The 16,101-nt window shown below is 40.7% G+C and overlaps 2 protein-coding genes across 5 annotated transcripts in view; one reads left to right on the forward strand and one right to left on the reverse strand.

Moving 5' to 3' along the window:
• LOC126918395 (chymotrypsin-1-like) overlaps nt 1-16,101 on the forward strand; it is a 253,434-nt gene that overhangs the window by 143,348 nt on the left and 93,985 nt on the right. The gene's annotated exons all lie outside the window — the stretch shown is intronic.
• The window catches only part of LOC126918364 (transcription factor AP-2-epsilon), a 201,292-nt gene that overhangs the window by 122,273 nt on the left and 62,918 nt on the right, over nt 1-16,101 (reverse strand). For 2 of the 4 annotated variants that reach the window (XM_050726196.1, XM_050726195.1), the window contains exon 1: nt 8,760-9,527. The exons of the other annotated variants lie outside the window; for them this stretch is intronic. In XM_050726196.1, the coding sequence (XP_050582153.1) occupies nt 8,760-8,804 (45 nt within the window). In that variant the 5' untranslated portion in view covers nt 8,805-9,527. Of the gene's footprint in view, nt 1-8,759; nt 9,528-16,101 lie in introns of those variants that run through there. 4 annotated transcript variants of the gene reach the window in all.

Here is a 16,101-nt window from a genome sequence, read left to right on the forward strand (position 1 = left end):
CCAAAAATAAATGACATTTACCCAAACAAATCCACGGATCCAATCCGTCAGTCGGATCTTCCGTTCTCGGCGATCTTGTCCGAGCAACCCCAACGTCTCTCATTAATCCCACACAACAAAAAACCAGACAGGCTTCCCCTTCGATGATCTGTAATTTAAAGAAAGCTACTCTGCAATGTCCAAAGGAACTCGTACTATGATTCTCGAATTGCCAGTCTAAGGAGCTCCTCCTTAGATCGACAGCGACGTGAATCGACATTTCTCACCAGAATGCATCATAAGAATTCTAGACACGATGAGGAACGACTAGAGGAATAATCGCGGTATGCTGGAGCACAAGCAAGCAAGCATCGAGATAATGACGAACGGGGCCAAGAATCAAATCTATATCGGACTTCGATAATGGTTGGCAGAGAAACGACGAGGTGGTGGAGGTTGGAAGAACCGTAGAACGAAGAAAAAAGGGGCAGCGTAGCATAAGATACGAAATTGCTTGGCCGAGTCTCGGCGTGGCCCTAAAGAGCGAACGCGAACGCGCAACATTCCGATCCATTACAATTACCGAATAATTCCAATGTTGGCCCATATTCGGGGCCAAAGGAACCCGAAATTAGGTTGATTAGAGGCTACCGTTCGTAAGGATCGCCACTACCGGAATTTAACCAGTTATTATATAGATAGCAAGTGGTGGAAGAGAGGAAAGAATACATCGCTGCGTTACATGGTAGGAAAACGGAGTTGCGACCGCATTCTTGTTCGGTATCGGTGCATGGGACATCCAGCTACGCGAAACTTTGTTACGGGCTCGATAATTGAAACGCGCGGCAAAAATATTACTTTTCCTGGTGAAATTGCTCGATCGCGTAATTGAAACATCCTGTGCCCATGGAACCACGAGTTACGTCGATTCGTTGTAGGGTTTTAGGTAGAGACGCCATCTCCGCAACTGTGCACATTGATTTCGCTGTCGTTTGGAAATTCAGCTTCCTCGTGGCTTTGCTGTTTGTCGTTTAGCGTGCTGTTTAGCAAGTTGAGGATTTAACGGTTGAAGATCGAAGTTAAGGGTTGGAGGTTATAATTGTCTAATAATAAAATATTCGTGATAATCGTTTCACAGTGGCTACAAAAATTATTTGCACATACCTTTATAGTGCAAGTACTTTCTGTGGCCACTGTAATCTTTTGCTGGAGCAATATGTTGTACTTTAAAAATTTTTGTCGCTTAAAATTAATATTTTGTAATTGCAGTTTACACTGACTCTTTCTTCATGGAAAATCTATTTAACATTCATAGATTGTCATAATATATTACTTAATAAAGGGTTGACTGTCATTCATTTCTAACACAAGCAGTCAGACCTACGAACGTTCCTACTATCCCAGAAAAATCCTCATCAACGCCTTAATATCTGGACGTTTCAACACAATTTACCAATCAGCAGAATTTCCAATTCTATTTACTAATATGCTGTCGCTGTTTCTACTGATTTGATGAAGTTTCGACTCGTTGTGCGGCGACGTTTGAATTTATGGTGTCCATTCTCGTAGCGAGGAACCTTTAGCGTTCCTACATCTGCCAAGTCGCCAAGAATCGACTGTCCTTAATTCCCTTCACCGTGACACGCTCATCACCCGCCGCCATGAATAACGCAAACTCTTTTCTACGCTTTGAAACGTCCGCTAATAGCGACTTTCGTACGATGTTCGCGCGTGCAAATTATTATTATCGTATTTGATTAGCCTTTCTTGCGAACGTCAGAACGCACGAGAAAAATTGAGAAGAAAAAGGAAAAGAAGAAAGAAAGGCAGAAAGAGGATTCAACGCGTAAAGAAAACTCCGTAACGAAGTTCGTTAAAGCGAGTTACTTGAGGTATGGTAATCGTACGTTTCTTGTCCGTTAGCGTGCGATTAACCTGTTTGCAGAGGTAAATGACAGATTGTGCAATTTTGTCAAAATTGTAGGTACGCGCTGGTGCGCATGCGATCGAGTGCACGATTAGCTCGACAAGCGCGGAACACGTTCGCGTTAATAATTAAGCAATGTGCGTGTGAATTATCTGATCGTAGGAACCACGACCCGTAAAATTCATTTCTCTCCCCTCCTCGTCTCAAACTTCGCTTACCCCTCTGGTCCTGATTGCGCCTACAAGCCGACTACTTGGTTGCTTTATTGAATAAATCTTCATACTTAATTTGACCTGGAATCACACCTGTTCCGACTTTGTGTCGATTGCCTTAGTTAATAGATTCGGCTTGTTAAATCTTTGTAGCACGTGTGAAAATATAAAAAATTGCATTTTTACTTGCGACATTTCTTATTAGAATAATAGCGTTGTATTTATTTTGTAATTCGCGTAAAAGTTATTTCTAATTATGACGTTGGTGAGTCTCTGAGACAATTTATCACGCACGAGTTTATATTCAGAAACATGATTGAGTGTTGGCTATTAATCGTCGAGTATGAGATTTATGGAAGCAATTTTTCAATCGAGAAATGATTTAATTAGCTAAATTTTTGGGAATCGGATAGATTTATTCAACATGGGCTCTGTTATTTGTGGACTGTAAAACTAGTTGGTTTTTCAAGTACACTCTTCCAACCTAGAAGTTACGTATCTAATTAGTTCCATTTCCATAAATTAACGATTTTTTCTATTAACATCCTATATTATATTCTTTAATTTTCTTTACTCACAAATCACAGAGAACTACTCAATCTCAAAAAGATTCTAATTAAAATTTACACGACTCGACTAAATTTCACGACTAAACATCGACATTTAAAGAGCATTTAGCCACCTCCGTCTCTTGATATCTGTGTTCTAATCAATTCGGAAGATACCGGCAGTGATAACGGACAAAATCATATTTATCGCGGAGCGACTCGTCGAGATAAGGATCGCTCGTCATGCTCGTCACTCGTGCCACTAGACGTTTCTTTTCAAATTCGTGGCTTACTAATAAGTCGCTATGTAATTTAATTAAGGCAAATGCATTTATAGCGTTCGGTTGAATTACGATTCGTCTGGTGATAAATCGTCCTTTTTAATGGCTACCATCTCCGAACAATTATTACCGCGCGCGAAACGTTGCCTTCGGGAGATGCCCGACTGCCCACGCAAATGACAACGCGCGATCGAAAACAAGTTTGCAAGGATAAGCAGCCATTAGCTTCCTACGAAAAGTATCCGTGTTGTAACAGAATCTTCTTCGTTATACGGACCGATGCCGCTTTTTGTGAGATTTTATCCACATTCTTTTATCCACATTTTTTATACATATTCTGAAGAAAATCTTGTTGTAATTTTGCATGGTTAATAAATTAAAATGATGAATACTGGTATTATGTTAATTATGAGTGACGTTGATGATCTAATTATATAGAAGATATTCGCTATCCAGTGAAGCAAATCTGAAAAAATAAATCCAATCATCGTTTGCGTAGTAACATCCATAGCAATTATTCTACAGAATAATTTTTCAAATTATTTTAAGTGATTATTACATGGAGTAATTCTTATGAAAAATACAAGATCTTGAATGTTACTCGATAAACTCATACGAACATTTAGAACAATTATTAATTACTCAAGAACAATATCATTGCCAGAGAGGATGATTCAATTGAATTTTTCACTAAATTGTTTCTTAAAAGAAGAGTTACTCGTATGCACGTTAGAGGTACAAAGATACGTGCAAATAATGCGGGGACGGTCGTGCAGCCATGGTACGTACTGCTGAACGAGCGTTTCCGCCCACGCGGTTATGGCGAGTTCCTCGCAAATTCTTTAATACCGAAATAGGCTTGAAACCGTTTCGTTTCAGAGGTTAACCAGAGGTCCTTTGAGTACTTGTCTGGCAGTTCCGCCGTCTGAATGGCTAGTTAGCGCGAAGATTGGTTTTCTTCGCATTATTGGTCCCTTCTTCGGCCGGCGTTATTGGGATCACCCAAACACATGGCAGTAAAATCAGCTAAGCTGGCGGTTATTTATTGCTCGTAGTGGCACAGGTGAAAGAAACAGGCCTCACTCACCTTCCATGCCATCGTCTTTCCCTTTCTTTCGTCCCTTGCTTCCCTTTTCGCCTTTTGCTTTTAATTGTTTCTTTTGCGTACTATCAAGCGGTTGTTGAAATTCGAACGTTGCACACTGACGATTTCTAGTCACATGTAGTCAACAAATTTTATTGGGCTAGATAAAATATAAACGAACGAACGAACGAGTGTCTTTTGAAAATGTTAATTTTGACTAAAAATGTTTGAAGACGATAGATTTTGAATTCTCAGAATAAAACTTTATAAATGAATGAAACAATTTGATTAAGTAAATAAGCCTAGATTAATATTTGATCAAGCATTATAGATCGAATCAGCGTTTGAGAAATGATAATAAAATAATATCCATAACAGTCAAAATCTCCTATACGATAAAGACAACTAAAACCGATTTTTTCTTTCGGATACGATGTTATTTACTGTCTCTAGCTCGAACGTTCGAGGATGATGTGACTCGAAAAGTTTGTGATGGCGCGGCTGGAAAATTTGTGCGGCCAACAAAAGTCGATGAGAGAAATGAAGGTGAAGAACGGTTGATTGAAACGTCAGCCAACAGGAGTTATGTTCCAGCGATATGTTACGGTATACATTATATCTATACGTCGTACTATCAACCCTTATGTAGCACGTGCTGTATACTACGCTTCGATCGCCGCGTCGCCTTTGCACAAATTTCTGACGAGACGCTGCAGAAACCAAGACTCGATTGCTATATATATAAAGCAAATCCTTCCTGGAGCGAAACGTATGTTTCGCTCGATATTTACTGACTTCGCTTCAATAAGTTTTCGAGCATTATATACGCTGTGGTAAAATCTATGAAATAGTTTTAGTTTCTCACCCATAGTAATCAAACTTACTGAAATAACTTGTTGTAGATGCATTGCATTGTTTATATTAATTCCCTACATTTTTATCAAATTTATGATTTAGATATTATGATATTAAATTCAGTAATATAACTAGAATACTTAAAATAACCGTAAATCGTAAATACGATAATATGCTATATTAAGAAACTTCATATCACGAAGATTAGAAAAGATTATATATCTGCTCCAAGATAGTCGCCGTTAGCACTTCTACTTTTACAGTACAAAACTCGTACAATTCCTACAAAGATTTTGTAGCTACAAACAAACCATATCAAAGTGTACGGTTATCCATCCAAGAAGAAGTCCTTTGAAAGACCATTAAACATCAACTACCTACACAGCTTTACTCATAGGAAAAATTCATCCCCAACTAGAAACTGTGAATACGTGCAACATATCTTGGACGTCGACAAAAGTAATCGTCGATCGTAAAGCATCGAAGGCGTTAACAGCAACAACGAAATTGTTAGAGCGGCGTCTACTTCTCCGCCCAGCCGGACGACGATTAACAGCCTAATAACTGTTTATACTCTCGAGTTTGAGCGCTAATTCCAGCGCGCGTCGGTCGCCGATTTTTCTCAGGTTACGTTCCGTTTCCTCCGATACGCAATTCGCGGCGCAATTAACGCTATTCGTCGTTACCAGTTATCATTACCGGCCGCATTATTGCAATTATTTTTCGTCGCGCCGCCAGAAATCGTCGTTGTGTTAACGTAATTATATCGTTCAGCCATTTTTTGTGGTCAGCTCGAGCACGTCAATTACGAACTTCATCGCCGGTTCGAAAAATCCGCCGACTATGGCACAGAAAGGCGAGATCGTAATGGCAGATATTAATTTTGCTAATTGTTAGTTTGTATCTTTGAATAGAACAATATTTCATCGAGTCTCGGTAATTTGAATTTATTGGATCCGTACTAGTGTTTTGTGACATTTCAGTGGAATCGTTGATTAACTTTACGATATCATTAAATAATATGATACTAGAAATTGATTAACTCCGCGGTGTCGTTATATCACATACCTACGCGTTTGTTCCTGAGCAAACAGCAGGTTGGAACGAAGTAATTTTTAATTTCCGCGATGCGTTTCGTAATCAATGTCGAGCCGATATATGTAGCTAAATAAAGCGTGTAAACTTCCGTCACATATTTATCTTTCGCTTTGATAAAAAAGAAAACAGTCTGCAATTTCTTCGTCCGCGGGAACTTCATGAAAATGTAAATCACGATATTTACTCTTGAATGATAGAATTAATCATGCATAATATTTACATAATATCACAATATGTACGTCGGGGTAATTTGTACTAAAAAGGACGTGGAAGGGTCATTTTATACGATATTAATTTCAGACGCGATAAAATTGTGGATTATGAGAATAGCGCGACAGTTTGATAACCAATCAACTAATTAAAAAACTAACTCGCGCCTTCTGTCGAAGCCTTCGCTCTAAAAAATTTAATTAACCTACGAATACGATGCGTAGAGTTCCAAACGCAAAAGAAACAACAAAGCTAAATAGGACAATATAATATCGTCACCTTATTGACAACGACCGTATTTCATAGAATTTTCATTTCGTCGTCTACTGACAGCACCATTTAAAGGTTTAAGTGTTAACTATAAAGTTAAAATTACTCGCGTTTTAAGCTCCAAACTGGGTATATATCTATTTGTCACCTCGTGCGAACGATACATATTCAATTTCATTTAATTTGCCAAAAGACCAAGAAAATTACGGGACTGGAGTATAGACTTCTGAACAAAGTGGCAAGAAAATGAATCTCATCCCTCCCACGCGCGATGGATACGAATACTCGCGTGTCCAACGAGAAGCTTCCAGCGAGGGTTGAAACTCGCGGCCGCCATTCACGCTTGTAAAATACGCGCGAACTCGCGGCCGGCGCGAGCCACTCACACGCTTCACCATTCAAGCCGTGCAATAGAGGCAACCACCGTCAAGAATGATTTCATTGTGGCAAGATTTTACGAGTCGCTGTTAAAGCCTGTCATTACAGGCCGGGCTGAGATGCGCGAACGCGCTGCCCCGACACCGTTTGCTCCACGCAACAAATTCCCAATGATTTACCGCTCAATTTTATGAACTTATATTCCATAAGACTGACGTATCTATTTCACTTAAATGCGTCCCCGGGGCGCATGACGAATCGACGGACTCGTAACGCCATTGTGTCGGTTTATTACCCGCGGCCAGGTGTATGCGTCCCAGATACGTAGCAGATAGTTGAAAATGAATGAATAGATCGGACTGGACCGCGAGATTCCTCGTAATTGTAAAACAATACGAAGGTTCGAAGTCACGAGTACCAATCGAATTTACGCAGCGAAAAGGACGGTTATATGCGGTCATGATGGCGGCCGAAACTATGATATTCGGCTTGAAACTTATAGCGCATGGGAACGGAATGCAATTTTTGTCAAGGGGATGGTAATCGAGTTTGCGTCGAAGCGACGGATGGTCCATTTTCGCAGTTTTGTTTCATTTGAGTGTAAGTAAATGGTGAAATAGAGAGAAGTGACAGAAACTTGAAGTTCTCTAGAATTTAGCAGATTATAACAACGATTTTTAATAAATATGTAAAAGATATATGACATGATATTTAACATATTACAGTTGCGGCACAATTGCACCTTTTCAAACCAGAGGAATAGTCTCTGCTATTAATTTGTTTTTATAATATTCTATCTGCTATTCCCGAAGCGATTCGCTCGATCAAATGTATGAACTAGCGTTTATTATAATCTCAAAGCGTATAACGGCATGATTTCTATAAGTAATTTCGTATTTCCCCGCGTAATATCTTATTATCTAAGACTTATCCACTGATTTCTTGCTAGATACGTTCTTCTAAGAAGGATGTTTTTCATAATACAAAGAAAGCCGACTTGTAAGAATCATAATTCATTTTTCATCTCAAGACGCCTTATTACCGATGAAACTAGCCACTTGAGATTCCCAGAAATTTGATTGAAACCGCCTTGTTATTAACTATCGCATCGTAGAAACTCGTAACATTCTTAAATACTACAGAGAAATCTTATGAGTAGATACTTACACATACATCGTAGACCTTAGTTTCATAGATGCGCGAGAAATACAATTTACCGATAAACGCTTTCGCTCGACACTCGGCGTATTGAAGACGGCTCGCTAATTTATTTATCTCCGAACGCTAGAAAGTTTAGTCACGTTCTAAGGTGTGTCCTTATAGGATTCGCAAGAATTCAACCTGCGCTGTCAGGCGATTCCGCGAGAGGCTTGAGAAAACATTACTGGATGAAGTAGATAGTGGTTAAGCGTGCCTGACAAAAAGGGAATTCCTTCCGTGTCATTCAAAACGAACCTGTGTTTCTACGTCGTAAACATCCGGCAGAGAGAAAAAACGCGCAACACGGGCCATACGAACGCTAATATCTTTCATTATAAATCTTGCGCCTTGAAAATTCTCATTGAAATATCCGAGAGTTAGATTCAATATCATAAACTTAATGATACTCTTCGCTAAGATAAAGGCACGACATGGACGTCAGCTGCGAATGCATTTGTAAGTACACGCATGTTCCGAGTATGGGAAAATTGTACGTTATATGGCATCGGTAGCATAAATTGCGACTGAATCTGTTGCTTTTAGGAGAAAGCGATTTGCGTCACCAACGTTATTATCTCGATATCTATGATATTTTACGAAGGAAAGTACCTATTACGTAAAATCAAATTGCACGCTTCTTCTAATTAATCCTTGCAGATCGACTTCCTTTTAAAAACCACCAGACCCGTCACCGACTATATCTTGAAAAGAGTTTACCATTTGATGCATTCTCGCGGTGTTGTAGTAGTCTAGATTCGGCATCCGGCCTCCTGTTGACGTTAATCTAGCCGTAAGAACAGAGTACACTTGCCAGTGGAATGGCCACGACGACTGTCCTAAGAACTCGAGGAACCGGCGTTATTCGCGTATCGCGATCATTACACTCTTACAAGCACTGCCTTCGCGCACCACTGTAATCGAACAATCCTGGCCGAACGTGTGTGCCTCGTAAACGTTCGAATGATCCTGTTGATATCGAATCCTCGTCTTCAGCGTGTGCGTCGACAGGCTGCGACGCGACACGAATTTCCGCGAGTCCGTGCGAGGTCCATACGTGAGTTCGTTCTCCGGACGATCTCCGTGCGTCGTGGAAAACGGTGAGACACGAGGGTGATCGATGTCCCAAAACCGTGCAGAACACTTTGGAAGCGACACACGCGCGCACAAAGGGGACAAGACCGCGAAAAGCCGCCGTAAATCGCACGTAGTTTCGCGAAGCGACCGCGTGTTTGCTCGCCGGCTACCTGTCTCTGCGGGGCTTGGGCCCGTTCCCAACGAAACGTCGACGAGGTGGGACGGAGCGGACGGAGACTGAGAACGGACAAGAAAGGTGCGAGCAAAGGATAGAAAAACGGGGGAGAAAGGGGTCGACAGAGCGGCGAGATATATCGAGTTACTACGGCACACGGTGGATATTGTTTTCCGATATCTCGAGCTTTGTGTATAGGTATTCGCCTTAAACCGTCGTACACGCAGGAAGACTCGAGGGTTACTGCGCCCGCGGGGCCTTAGCTACCAGATAGACGCGCCGCGGAAACAGCTCGGGGTGGGAACTGGGATGGGCCTTAAGGCCTGAATCATTTTCAAACGACCGTTCATTGGTCGAGGGGCCCTGGAATGGGCCCAATCGCTGGTTTCTCCGTCGTGATCGTCACGTGAACACGGGACGCCCAGCTCGTATGGGATTGGTTAGACTGCCGGTACTAGCTCGCATATGCTCGCCGCTCTCTCTTCGTCCCTTCTGTTCCTCTCTGATTGTCTCTGTTCGCTATGCCGCGGATAAACCCCCGCATAATGTCGTGGCGATTTTATTTCTTGAATAAAGGACGAGTCTTTATTTCGTACTCCTCTGCCTCCCCCTCTACGCCATCGGGCCCCGCGATCTTGCGGCCCGATATTGGTGCAGCTCGAAAGATACGAGCCCTAGCTTCGAGCTCGCCGCGACTCTCGCTCCGTGCCATCAGAAACCAGCTCAACTGCTGCTTCCAACCAGCTCACCACCTTTGCTTTTATCGTTGTATTGGTTCGAGCTTGTTGGCTGTTTTCTTTTTTTTTTTTTTTTTTTTTTTTTTTGTCGACAGGTTACAGTGACGCAGAATGTTTTGTTTCTGTTATTCTTTGTTCAAAAAATGGGGACACCGTCAAGTGTTTTTCGCGAAGGTAACGTTATTGTTGCACGATGTAAACGATGTAAACGTTAAGTCGCGGTTTTGAACTTACATATAGGAGAGGCTAGTACGTTTCGACTCATAATATTTAGAGTAACGTTAGGTTAAAATTTAAATCGTCTAATCATAGAGAATATAAAACTTAAAAAAAAGAATCTGTGTTCGATAGCAACTGTAGCTTAAAATTCTCGAGTAGAATTTTTCACCGATGATAACGCATAGATTTAGTTTCTTTAACATCAAGTTGTCTTTTATAACTGGATTAATTATCTATTCCAAGTATCGTTCGATTAACCACCACAAACCTGAATTATTTCGCATATCGCAAGCAGGTTCTTGCTACATTTCTTATATAATTCTGCCTTTTTTCGAGGACAATGTGCCAATTTTTCGAGGTTATCGCGTTATTTCTACGATGACACGGCTGATCCTACTACTACACAGTTCGAATCTTTGCTGACCACGCGAGCACGTTCAATGCGAATAGTTCCATCGTTCTGGTCAACGACCCTATTTAACCCGAGGGCAATCCAGAGGGTAGATTTCTGATCAGCTACCTGAGCAATGAACGAATGAATGAAATTCCTTCGACCGTTTCGTAGAACGTAGCTGTCCCGCTCGACTTTATTGCTTCTACGACCTACAACTTCTTGTACCGTTGATGACGGTCATCTTCATTGATGGAACGCGTTGAATTTTAATTTGGTCATGATCCTCGTCACGGAACTGGTATTCATGAAATTTACATTGCTGAATATCGTGATTGTGCCTGATGAATAATTCGTGTGAACGCTTGTAAGTGATGATTATTAAGTTTTATTATTATTTTTCACTACCGTGTATGATTTATGACTGTGCGTTTCGCACTGTGTGTTCTAAATAGAGTAGATTAAATTCCTCTTTCTCTATAGTGAGTACTTTATATGACAAATATAGTTTTCAAGTGCTACCGACTGACTTTATCCTTCCTCTAGTAACATTATAATTTCATTAATATATTCGAAATGATCAGTCATGTTGTACTAAAGAATGTATATTATAGACTTGTAGGAGTAGTATGAGATATATAGGACACATAGAATTACTACGAAAAACATAATTTAACAAAACCAGGGTTTAGATTTTTACAGCAATTCAAAGGCGATGGCAAAACACTACGACGCATGAAATTTAACGAGTTTCGTTAACTCTAGAGACACCTAGACGAGATTAAGATGCCCCCGCAGACGAATTGTGCTGGTTTTGCACAGAAGGTACGCGTACGGGCGAAGAAGGAATTCCAAAGATGAAATTACCTTACGAGGAATTCCTCAATCGGTTGTACGAACGCCGCAGTTAGGTCCGAATCGTGACAGCCCAGGGCGTGCACGCGAGCCTACAAGAAAATTTCAGATCGAGCTGGCGAAATTGGAAGGAAGGGCTTTTAACGAGATGCGGTCATCACTGTGATGCCCGAACCTACGCTCATTCTTTTACGACCGTTCCTTCCGCTCGTGTATTCTTTATTTCCCTCAAATTTTCTCTTTTTTCCCCCCCGCCATGAATTAACGATAAACGCCATCTCGACGTTTTCATCACGCTGCGAAACTTTTATTTATGTCACTCGCGTGTCATATAATAACTACGAATTGCCTCGATTCGTGCTTTATTTCGAATTTATCGTCATTTGTAAATTGATATTACCATCGAAAGGATCGTGGAGCGATCGCGAGGTATATATCTCGCGTTTCGTTGAATTAAATTTGATTTGAAATCTATTTTGCAAATGCATGCAGACGGGGGTTTGTTTGATCAAAGCTTTGTCACGTAAAGAGATCCGTGAAAAAAATTGCTGTTCAATGCGTTAATAAAACTGCCCGACTATATTTCCATAACTTCTAACGAAACAACGATAAAAATACGAATAGAATATTCTGCAGAGTGTTAAAGTTTCACTAAACTTCTATGTACATATTTCGATCGATCGTGCCATTTGACAAAAGAAAGATACATTAATATCGACGTTCTCGGTAAAACAAGATTTACAATTCCCATTCTCCGACCCAATCTACCACCATCTCTAAGATCCACCTCGTTAATACCAAGGAAACACTGTTCCATCTTAACCAACACGAAACGTCCTCTTCGTCGAACCACCATAAACCAACCGACACGCCACTTCCTCCTCCATTCATTTCGAAAAGGCAAACTAGCAACTCGATCGAGATCCCACTGGCGTTTCGAAATGCTCGTCAGACAACGGCGGAATTTCGTCTGGTGGGGTGATCGAGGCAAGTCAGACAAGGCTCTAAGTAGAATACGCTTTCCCGTCGAATGATGGAACGCGGCACAATAGGATGCAGCGTTCTGTACACGCCGCCGCGTATTGCAAATTTAAACCGACGTATATCTCAGGGCGTAACCAAAGAGGTAGGTAGGTTGGTAGGTAGGTATAAGGGATCTTATTGATCTGGTAGCCCGGGGCGTGTCATCCTGGGCTGTTGGCCGCAGGGAGGACCGCGGCTAACCCTAAAGCAAAGGGGGTTCCCCGTGGCTGGCGCATGCGCCCACGAGACCGTTTTCTCTGCCCAGAGGGCTAACTTACACCAATCACCAGGAGCTAGAAACCCTTTTCGCCGACGGGGTACGCCAAGAACTTCCCTCTTCACGAGGGAGAGAACGGCTATGTAGAGTACATAGTACGTGTATATATCGTTGGCTGATCGTCCGTCTGCTCTGCCCTCTGCTCCACCGAAATCGCCTCTATCCGTCTCGGAATGTTTCCCTCGTGGCATCGGCCGAAAGACACCATTCAACCAGCCAACATTATTATTACCGCCATTATTACTATGGCCTTTGTTCACGCGTTGCCCTTCGTTCCTAGTTCGCTACAAGAGCTTCGCTCTGGTTTGTTCTCCGACTTACGGTGGCATTTAACGCAAGGAAAAACGAGAGATAGGTATTTCTCAGGAAGAGGATGTTCTTAATGCTGGATGAAGTAGACTTTGTAAGGTTTGAATTTGTTGGAATATGAACTCATCCAGGCACAATTGCAACATCCATGGTTGTTAAGATTAATATAAAAATTGAGTATATTTGGTATATAACGTTCCTGTACTATGTAACTATATTGAAATACAAATTGATCGTGGAAAAGCCAAATTGTTATCAGATTTTGTAACCGATCCTTGAGGCTAGCTTGTTTCATGGAATTCGTTGGTCAAAGTTACGTTCATTTATTTTTTCAAAGGTAAAAAGTCAAAGATTAAATAATTTTTGGGGATATGATTTAATGTTACCAGTAATTTCGAGCAAGAATATGTACTTTGTATTTCATAATCTTCCGATCTGGTTTGTCTTATGCAGAATTCACAAGCGGCGATCGAAAGGTAAGATAACCGGCATCCCTTTATCACTAGGTAGCAGCGGCACGATCTGTTATTAGTTTTGCAGTCGTAAAGAAGCTAGGCGCGTTTAACATACGGCATGACGATCTATACGCTTCTAAACCAGTTCTTGGCATCGTATGAGTTATAAAGACATTACACTTCTAACACTGTAATTACAACAGTCCAGTGGCTATAATATTTCCAAACGCATTCTTCTTGGAGAAACTGCATATCTACTATGATTTTCCTGTACACGGAAGTAAATTTAGTATATATTTCGAGAATATTGTTGGGGGAGAGAGAAAAAGTTCGAAATCTATTTGCTAACTTAATAGGATCACCCAAATTTCTATATAAATTTAATCTCAATTTATCAAAAACTATTGGAATTCTGGTATGTGTAAATATTTTATGCTCTTCCTTCAATATCAAAGATCTATTACACGACCATGTAATCTTCAAGCACTTGCTACAAGTTCAGCTTAACTTTATATTCTCCTTTACTCTTACAATGAAACAAGAAAATTACCTAAAAATACTAATCTTTAATATGTCAAGTCTCTTATCGTTACTATAAAACCGCCAATCTTCATAGATTTATATATTCATCGAATACGATCTTCCTACAGTCTTTCACATTATATCCACGCTTATCATTTTCTTTTCTTACAGAACCACCCCCGTTTCAAACAAATTCCATTAGCATCGCGAAGTAAACTTCAGAAACTTAACCATAGTGATTGGTATAACTTGGAAGCTGATTTCAGTGAAAGAAACGAGATAACTGTGGACGTCGCGATCGTGACGGATAGCCTAACGGCTGTGTCGCGAAAGGTTAAAAGGTAGCGAAAGAAGGGACGTCGTGGGCGTACGTGGCGATATTTAACGAGCACGCTAACTATTGGTACTTATCCGGCGCGGTGTTTACACGCACCGTGTTATGGACTTCTTTCGCATGTTCTTCTTGTCGCTCCACCTCGGAGCGACTTCGAGTCTTCGCGCGAAGCTCATAAATCACCATGAAAGTCGGCACTACGCTTCTACGAGGGCTGAACGGGCGCGACATATACTGGACAATGGAAGGATATCGAAATTAATAATATTTTAAACGTGTATCGATGAAATCGACGTTCCTTCAGTTTTTAATTTTGATTTTAAATTCCAATTAATCAAGCGGCAGATTAGAAATTTAAAACACCGCAGAGTAATCTGTATAATTTAAAAGTGCAATAAAAGAACAAGCATATAAGTTCTTCAAACGTCTAATAAGGTTGGAAGTTAAGTATTCGATGCAAAATTATACTCTCGAAGAAAGTTGCTGCGTTCGCTGTGAAAGAATTATCCTCTTTTGCCTGTTTCTTTTCCCTCTGTTTTGCAGTTTTATGTCCAAGTTCGAAGATTTTCTGAGAAAAGCTTCCAAAATCTGAATTATATAACATCTCCTAGATCGAACAAAAAAGCATTGCAAATTTGTACTTCCATTTTTGTGGTGCAAATATGTTGTCACGTACATGGCGCAAAAATAAAATAATGCTTCCAAATTAATTATCCCAACTCATCGGAGTTTCGATAAATAAATAGATCATTCATAAAAACATGAAAATTTCTGGCATCCCCGATGGACAGGTAGGAATGTAAACCGATTACGAAAGGTATTTCACCGTACCAGCCAGTTTTTCTTTCTCTCTTGTTCCCTTTTATCTTTTTCATTTCGAAAGAAGCACGAGCAAATACGCTTTACAAATTCCAATTAGTTGGGCCGCTTAATATCGATTCAATCGCACGGTTTAATATCGATTTTTAAATATTTGTCCAGAACATCTACGATGTGTTTTTAATTATACGTTACAAATATGTTAATAAGACACACGATACCGGGGCATAATTTAATCGGCAACGTTGAGCACGATCCCGCGTATTTCGTGTAACCGGACCGAGACCAGTTTCCATGTAAACTCGTCGAATACGATTTCGGTAAATAGCCGTGTACGCGGCTGATAGTCCTGCTCTATGTACACAACTAGTTTCCGGTACGCACGCGACGCTTGATCGAGTGAAAATTTCCCATATCAATGTCTATTATGGATATTAAACTTCTTGCGCGCAATACGCGAACGCCTGACCTTATTTATCGCTACGTTTCGATCGTCTTCTAATTTCTTCTCACCATTTAATCATAGGTTGAATGATTGTAACGAAAGAGAGCCGGCAGTGGCATATTTTGCCAAAGGGAAGTTTGTGGAATGATAGATTGTTCTACTCGGATGAACACTGTCTCCGGAAGTAGTTAGAACCGGAAAAAGATCTTTGAATATGAATATGGTAGACAGGTAACCGCCAGGTACGATCTTGGAGAAAGTGATCACTGACTGATCACAGAATGGACGCCGTTTGTGATAGATAATTAGTCAAGAGGGAAAAAACAGTAGCTTCAAGCACACCCGCATCCGCGACAATTTTATATGTGAAAATTAATTAAAGTGATAAATACGTGATCATCCTTTAGGTGACGATACGCGACGA

Source organism: Bombus affinis, chromosome 7 (genome assembly GCF_024516045.1).
Source record: "Bombus affinis isolate iyBomAffi1 chromosome 7, iyBomAffi1.2, whole genome shotgun sequence".
NCBI classification, from domain to species: Eukaryota; Metazoa; Arthropoda; class Insecta; order Hymenoptera; family Apidae; genus Bombus; species Bombus affinis.